Below are 7,421 nucleotides of genomic sequence, written 5' to 3' on the forward strand. Positions count from 1 at the left end.
ATGAGCTTTCTACACAAACAAAAGAGAAAACCTAATATCTTGCATTACTATGACCTGTTTAAATGAGTCCTTTATTTATTACATTTTGCCGTTTTAACATTAATCTCACTCGTTTCTACAACGCTGGCCTTTTAAGACATTTGCTGCGAGAACATGAGTCGCTGGTGAGCTTCAGATGCAGAATGCCACTTCTCCAGCTCCACACTGAACTCCACAGTCATCAGTGGGACGGACACAGTGTTGTCTGCATGGGCGTCCTCGTCATAGTCCCGTCCTCCTTCTCCTTTACCTACACAGCAACAACAGCGTAAAACAAGATTCAGGACATTACGCAGAAGGATTAAATGTGAGACATGGTGCTTTTATAAAAAACGCTTTCTAATTATCTGATGATTCTGTTATTAACCTTTTGACCACACTGTTCCATGTTTTTGTCCTGCACTGCTCCCTCCTCTCCGCTTTGATTCTGTGTCCTCCTTCCTCTTGTCCTCTTTAATTTTCTTTCCCAGATCCTGTGGCTGAGTGACAAACCCATCCATAAATGTGACGTAATAACGTTGGCTGTTTCATCGGTGAATTCTTACTGTTTCATGCGCAGCTTTGACCTCAGACTCTGTGTGCAGGATTTCAGCTTCACAGATGACATGGAGCTTGTGAACTTTGATCAGGCTTTGCAGGGGGACGTGGACGCTTCCTAGGTTTCTTCTGATGGGAGCGTCCTGGACCAGCTCTGGAACAGATTTCTTCTTCTTGTCTTTAGACTTTTCTTTGGTGGAACCCGATTTTATTGGAGACTAATAAAGACACCAAAGATATTCGATTTAGATCTTTTCACATGGGCTGATCTTCTTAAATCTAAATCTTAAACTTAAATGATGAAACAAGATCAAGACGATTAAAGGTCCAATGTGAAGCAACCTCTTCTTCCCTGACCCTCTTTTTGAGGTCCCCGAACTAAATAGAGTATATCTCTTACAAGCTCTATGTGAATTGTAAACACACAATAAATGAAGGTTTTTTCCCTCGCCCAAAGAAATATTGCATTTTAAAATAAATATCACCTTTAAAAATGTGCATTAGGAGCTTAAAAACTCATGAAAGTCATGTTACAACATGCGGACATTAGCTGTCATTGTGCAAAGTCTGATGATGCTGAAGTGAAGCAGAGTGAAATTACAGAGGTTTTAGTGAAGAGATGCCTAGGCGACTCTATAACACTATCTATGTCATTTAAGATTACTATGGGTAAAAAATTATTCAACACATTTAATTTTATTTATGTCGAATAAAAACTTGTTTTAAATAAAGAAAATAAAAAGAAATTTAAAAATCAATATATTTGGGGCATTTTTCTCTGGAGCGTCAGAGACAACTCTGAGCGTAGCTCCTTCCGTTCGTTCGTCAGAAGGGCAAATGCGTAGTTTGACGGACATTTGCCCTTCTCCAATCAAAACAAGCTAATGGCTGTTTGGAATGACCAATCAGACCAGGAAGAGGCCCCAAAGCATGCTGGGAAGTCTAGTTCTCTGTTAGAAGCAGCTTTGTTCCGGTGAAAACAGCTTGTTTTGCTCAACAACAAAGGTAAGACAACATTTCTGGTTGTATTTCTTGAAAGTGAGTTGTTGTATTGCTCTTATTTTGCGGCTGAATCCAAGCGTTTTGATCGTAGAGAGATATAAATGGTATCATTGGAATCTGTGGAGTCTCTACTATCGAGCATGAGGCGCTGATTCTCTGGTGCCGCTTTTAAATGTTAACACTGTTATGGTGTTTTCGGCTTGTGTTGGTTCGATTACTTGGTGTTTAGTCTGTGTTTGGTGAACATAGGAATGGTTTTTATGAGCTTTTAGCCGAGTTTCTGAGCTTTCTGTGGGTATGCAGCGTATCAATATTGATCAAAGGTAAATATGCCTTTGATTCATGTGCCCCCGATAGCCCCCGGTACCGGGGGCTATCAGGGGCTACCAGGAAGAAGAGGTTTTATTGACAGAAATCCATAGTATTGTTTGTAAAAGTTCCTTAGAATAAGCCTATTTTATGTACTTTAACCTTTGTTGAGGCTGTCATCATGTGCCATCATTATCTGAAGCAGTCCAAAAGGACAAACCTGCAACAATTTTGAGTTATGAAGTAGAAGATTACTAATAAAGAAAGACAAAACCATGTGTGGGAAGGCCAATGATAGTCCCTGGTAGTGTGTGCGTGTCCTTAGAGTGGACTCAATTGTTGCAAAATTCCTAGAGACACCAGTCAGAGTCTTCTGAGTAAATGGAGGCATTGTGGAGTTGAAGGAGCCTCTGATGAGAGGTGAAATGTCTATAACTGGACTCCAGCAGGTCCACTTCTCTACAGGTGACTATGACCTGGATGAACCTTCACTGAAGAAGCTGTCTAATTTAATTATTGTCTATTTTCTCATTGAAACCTATTCAAGCAAGTGAGTGTTTTAACAGTTTTGAGAAAGGTGAGGAGAGGTGCAGAAATGTCTCTCACATCTCTCCCTTTCCCGCCTTTTCTCTCTTTGACCTTTTGGCCTGGTTTGGCTCCTGGTAAATCTTCAGCAGCTGCTGGCCATGACAAGACCTGAAATATCAAACGTCAAACAAACGTGAATCTTTACACATTCTGCATCGAAATGTTTCAACCGACCCCCCTTATACCTTTTCCTCTTCAATCCTGAGATAAAATCCTCCTTTGAGGAATTTCTTCAGTCCTGCCAGATCACGAATAATATGAACGCGCGTGTCACTGAAGTCCATGATCTCGGACCACACCAGCTGACATGTGCTGTATCTCGACACTGCAGAGGAGGAAAATCATACATGCATCATCAAATTACACACACATTAACAACAATGCAAAAACAACAATTCAGGTGCGTGCGAGCCAGAGACGCCACAATTGGAGGAGTGTTAACAAAGCAGGTGCAGATTGAGTGGTAAGTGAGGAAAAGAGTTTGACACATCATAGATAATCTTGATGACAGATCAGTTGCATCATCCGGTTTCCTTCGCTGACGTTTAGTCCTCAGGCAGCTGAGTAAGTTCTAGAGAAACTGGTAATCACTACAAACTTTTAATCACGACAATTTTTAAACTTTCAACAACGTCTGAACTTGTTGGTTACTAATCCCTTGAGCTACAGGTCTGAAATTACCATGTCCATGTGTTTCTGGCTCGGATTTCTCTATTTGACATTTCCTGTCTGATTGTGGATCAGTGTCACTGGAGTTGTCTTCTGCCACATGTGTGGAGTCAAAGCTTAAGTCATTGTCAACTTTCTGTGAAGAAAAAAACACAGTTCAGATTTATAATGTAATGAAACATCTTTTATTTCCCCACGGTTTTATTTTCATCGTTTATTTGTAGGCACCGAATTTGTGTTTTCAGTCCCACTCCAACCTGTTTACCGTCGCCTCTGTTTTACTAGAACATGTCTCTCATCAAACAAATCACTTCCTGTGTGCTTAATCAGCACGAGCACAGACATTTGTTTATGTTTAAAAGTTACACACCACGGCTTTAATCATTGCCTTTTTACGTGACATTTACATCACAGATGAGTGACAGAATGACGTGTAGGAAGGATTCAACACCGTGCTCTGATGACTGAAGAACTCGTATGAGACAAAATAGCTGTAGGTGACAACGGGAAAGTCAGTGGCTTTTTCATTTCCACTCCTCAGTGGGTCTGGGATTCCTTTCACTCTGCCCACGGTGACTGTGGCTGAAACCTGATCCACGATCAGATCTATACAAAAGAAAATGACCCTGATATTACTGATATTACTAGTCCAGTATATATATATATATATATATATATATATATATATATATATATATATATATATATGTATATGTGTATATATGTCATTACCACTCATCTTCGCCAAGCCTCTGAAACACTGTTGTTGCTCAAAGGAGATCCATGTGGTGTCCAGGCAGGAGAGCTGTGGGAGACTGTCCACAGTGAGGCCTGGGTAGGAGGGCGCGAGGGTGAAGGGGTTTCCCTCCAGCACCAGTCTCTTGAGACAGGGGAGCGTCTTTAAGTCTCCCAGGAGAGCCTTCTGCTCCTGAAACTCACAATCGCCGAGGTCCAAACACACCAGTTGAGGCCTGAGGTGCAGAGAGAGAGAGGATTTACAACAGGAAAAGCAGAGCAGAGGGAGAAGCTGATCATTTTAAATCACTTCTCAATACCCATTTTTACAGATTTCCTTTTGTGTGATGTTCTTTTATCTTTTTCTTACCCAGGTTTCAGTGTTTTTAGTGTTCAGCACTTTAGCAGGATAACTGTTTCTGGTACCCGCCCACCTCTTCGCTGCCACTGTATACACACAAACGCTTCCTCAGTCAGGCCTGATAGTATTGCTTGACTGAGGCATTTTCGTTGGCTTTTGACCCAGTATGAGACTGTGGTTTTATCTGTTTTCTAGTTTTATTGTATAACTTGTTTATTTGTGTTGTTATTATACTTTCTACAGTATTTTATTGTATCTTTTATTGTTTGTTCATAGGTCTATTGGTTCTTATGCTTTCATATTTTATTTGTCTTATTTACCTCTGATGTACAGCACTGTTTTAGCTGTTGTGGTTTTTAAAGTGCTTTGGACTTGATTGAATAGGAAGGTTGGTGTGGTGGTTAGCACTACTTTGCAGCATGAAGACCCAGGGTCACGACCCCCTTAGAACAAGGGGCTTCAGGTTCCACAACACTCCAAAAACATGCAGATTTGGGGATTAGGTAAATTGGACACTGGTTTGACCGTAGGTGTGAGTGTGAGAGTGAATGGTTGTTTGTCTATGTGGCCCTGTGATGGACTGGTGACCTGTCCAGGGTGAACCCTGCAGTTGCCCTATGTCAGCTGAGATTGACACCAGTAATCCCCCCCCCTCCCAGTCAAACCACAACCTCAGGCTTAAAAGACAACTTGCTCTACCACTGAGCTACCGTATTATAAAGCTGTAGTTTGTAGTAATAATATCCTTAAAAACACACATCTTACACACTTGTGTGATTGTGTAGATAGTAAGGTCATGACCTCTGTTTGGAGAAAGCACCGGTGAAGAGTGACACACAAAGAAACTATGACATGTGAAATAAGCCTTAGGTAGAAATGTGATGGACTGACTTCCTGTCAGTGTCAGTGTCAATATTACTATTACCAATGTCTTCCAGAGAGATTAGAGGAGTCACCATTGTGACCCAGAGGGTTTGAACTGAGGCCAAGGTGCTGGAGGTGAGGATGCTTGTCACTGTTGAGACTGATCAGATGAGGCAACCAGTTGGCATGCAGCTCCAAAACCTTTGATGTAAAAAAAACATCTGTCAATCAAATAATCATGATTACATCATAATAACATGTACACTTTCTGCCAGTGTCATAAAAGGAATATTCCAGCAGCAGCAGAAGCTCATGTGATGTACGTATGTAATCGGAAAAGACGCAAAGAGTTTTTTAGCATCACACTGACCCAGAACTGTGACTCACCTTCAAAGTTCTGGGAAGGTTGTCTGCAGGGACTTCTGAGATTTTATTGGCACTCAACACCAAATCCTCCAGCTTAGAGAACTTTAATAGGCCTTTGTCAACAACTGACACCTGCACACAAGGTTAGAAGAGTTTTGGATTTTCCATTAGTTTTAGTTTTTATTTAGTTTTTTAAAATGAGTTGTTTTTTATTAGTTTCTATGTTTTGTAAATGTTTAGTTTAGTTCTTAGTCGTTTTAGTGTTTAGTGGTATTTGTCAGGTGTGTCATAAAAACCCAGCAAAATGTAATTTTAACTCTTAGAACACAGAGCATTTAGTCTCCTTTTTTCCATTACTATGTTTAAACATATATACAGAGGCCTTGTGTGTCTTTCATCCTGTTTTTCAGCATAGACTAAAGGCCATCTGATTCAATTACTTTTTTCCTCATTCTGATGCACGGTTTACAACTACATGCCTAAATGCATTGAGTTGCAGTGATTGGCTGATTAGATATTTGTGTTAATGAGCAGATGAACACATGTACCTCATAAAATGGCCGGTAAAATACTTTATTTATGTATGACCATGTGCAAACAACATTCTTTATGTTTTCAAAAGTGAAGTGAATCACTTGAGAAACACTTGAAGGCTCATTGAAGAAGATCAACACACTTACACCTTTATCCACGATGTGCAGCGTCTTGAAGTATTTGTAAATGAAGTCCTTGTGCAGGCGCTCGGGTGAGAGCACAGCCACTTCTCTCAGTCCAGAAGCTTGAGGACTCCATGACACTTCATGGTGCCACGGAGAGTGAGGACAGTTCAGCAGATCAAGGAGGGCGTCTGTGTCCTCTGTCTCTGCTCCTTCTATGCCACCTGTGGATTTCCTCTGATGACATAATAATCGCTACGTTTATTGATATTCAATCAAAAGATAAACAATGCTACAGTAAACATTATTGCTGAATCACCGTATATATGCCCACACAGAAACTGGGAACGGAGCTTTTGCAGGGACTTGAAGCTTAGTCATTTAAGTCTGCCAGTCTAGACAGCTGTGCTTTGGCCACATGTGCTGTCTTTCAAGAAAGCGGAGGTCTCGGACCATGTTTTCATGACATTAAGTGGTGGGCCGCATGTAATCGATTGGGGGGCCACATGTGGGCCACCAGTTGGACACCTCTGCTCTACACCAACCGTGTGACCCTAGTTACATGTACTTATGTATCGTCTTTTGTCTTTTGTATCTGTATCATGATATTTTGATCGTCTGTCCGTCTCGACCACTTCCTACTTGAAAAGCTTCTTTCTTTTCTTAATCTCAAGGGTCTTTTTTCCTAATAAAGTAAATTAAAAAAAACGGACTCACCCAGCTGCCACGTCCACAAGGAAAGTCAGTGAGACACAGGAGGCGAATGAGCTTCTCTAGCACAGCAGAGACTGTGTTTGAGCTCATGTCTGTCCACAGTAGCCGCTGTGAGACATTTTGTCCCACAGATGTCCCAGTATTCAGAGAAGCTACAGATCCACTCTGTCTTGGATACTGCAGGTGCTTTAGGCAAAAGAACTCAAGTGTCCATTTACTGTTTGTCGGTTTCCCGGCAACAGCTGGAGCTCACATCCACTCAGTGTGTGTGTGTGCATGTGTGTGTGCGTGTGCAGGTGATGCAGATTGTATGAAATACGGAAATCAAACACACATGAAATGTCTTCTTTCAGAAGATAAAAAGCAAATTTTGTCACCGGACTGGGACACTTCATGTCATTCCTGTGTTTGTCCTGGGGAATTCATCATCAGCATAGCAATTAAAAACAAAGGACACTAGTGAGTCGTGTTCCTAATACTATTTATATTCTTTGTTTGCCTTTTTATTGCTAATTCTAATCATATTTAGTACTCTTCATTTTACTTTTTTTTTAAAAATCTTATTTGTTATTATTCTAATC

General features: G+C 40.9%; 1 protein-coding gene across 1 annotated transcript; it reads right to left on the reverse strand.

The window, feature by feature from the left end:
* Positions 1 to 45: 45 nt before the first annotated feature.
* Positions 46 to 7,036, reverse strand: LOC122769431 (leucine-rich repeat-containing protein 43-like). Its single transcript, XM_044025952.1, has 12 exons — positions 6,844 to 7,036; positions 6,151 to 6,363; positions 5,492 to 5,602; positions 5,166 to 5,305; positions 3,877 to 4,115; positions 3,557 to 3,750; positions 3,157 to 3,280; positions 2,661 to 2,800; positions 2,494 to 2,583; positions 585 to 794; positions 407 to 518; positions 46 to 289 (listed from the first exon to the last, which is right to left on the reverse strand). Exons 1-12 carry the CDS (start codon positions 6,928 to 6,930, stop codon positions 132 to 134), a joined length of 1,818 nt encoding a protein of 605 aa, XP_043881887.1. The 5' UTR covers positions 6,931 to 7,036; the 3' UTR covers positions 46 to 131.
* Positions 7,037 to 7,421: the final 385 nt, after the last annotated feature.

Source organism: Solea senegalensis, linkage group LG5 (assembly GCF_019176455.1).
Source record: "Solea senegalensis isolate Sse05_10M linkage group LG5, IFAPA_SoseM_1, whole genome shotgun sequence".
In the NCBI taxonomy this organism is placed as follows: Eukaryota; Metazoa; Chordata; class Actinopteri; order Pleuronectiformes; family Soleidae; genus Solea; species Solea senegalensis.

Bases quoted from the DNA above. Each gene is read 5' to 3' on its own strand.
- LOC122769431 (XM_044025952.1), bottom strand. From the start codon at position 6,930: ATGAGCTCAAACACAGTCTCTGCTGTGCTAGAGAAGCTCATTCGCCTC. The intron at 5,603-6,150 runs GTAAGTGTGTTG...CCTTGTGTGCAG, and splicing joins TGCACATCGTGGATAAAGGT to GTGTCAGTTGTTGACAAAGG. The intron at 4,116-5,165 runs GTAATAGTAATA...TCTGCACCTCAG, and splicing joins AATCTCTCTGGAAGACATTG to GCCTCAACTGGTGTGTTTGG.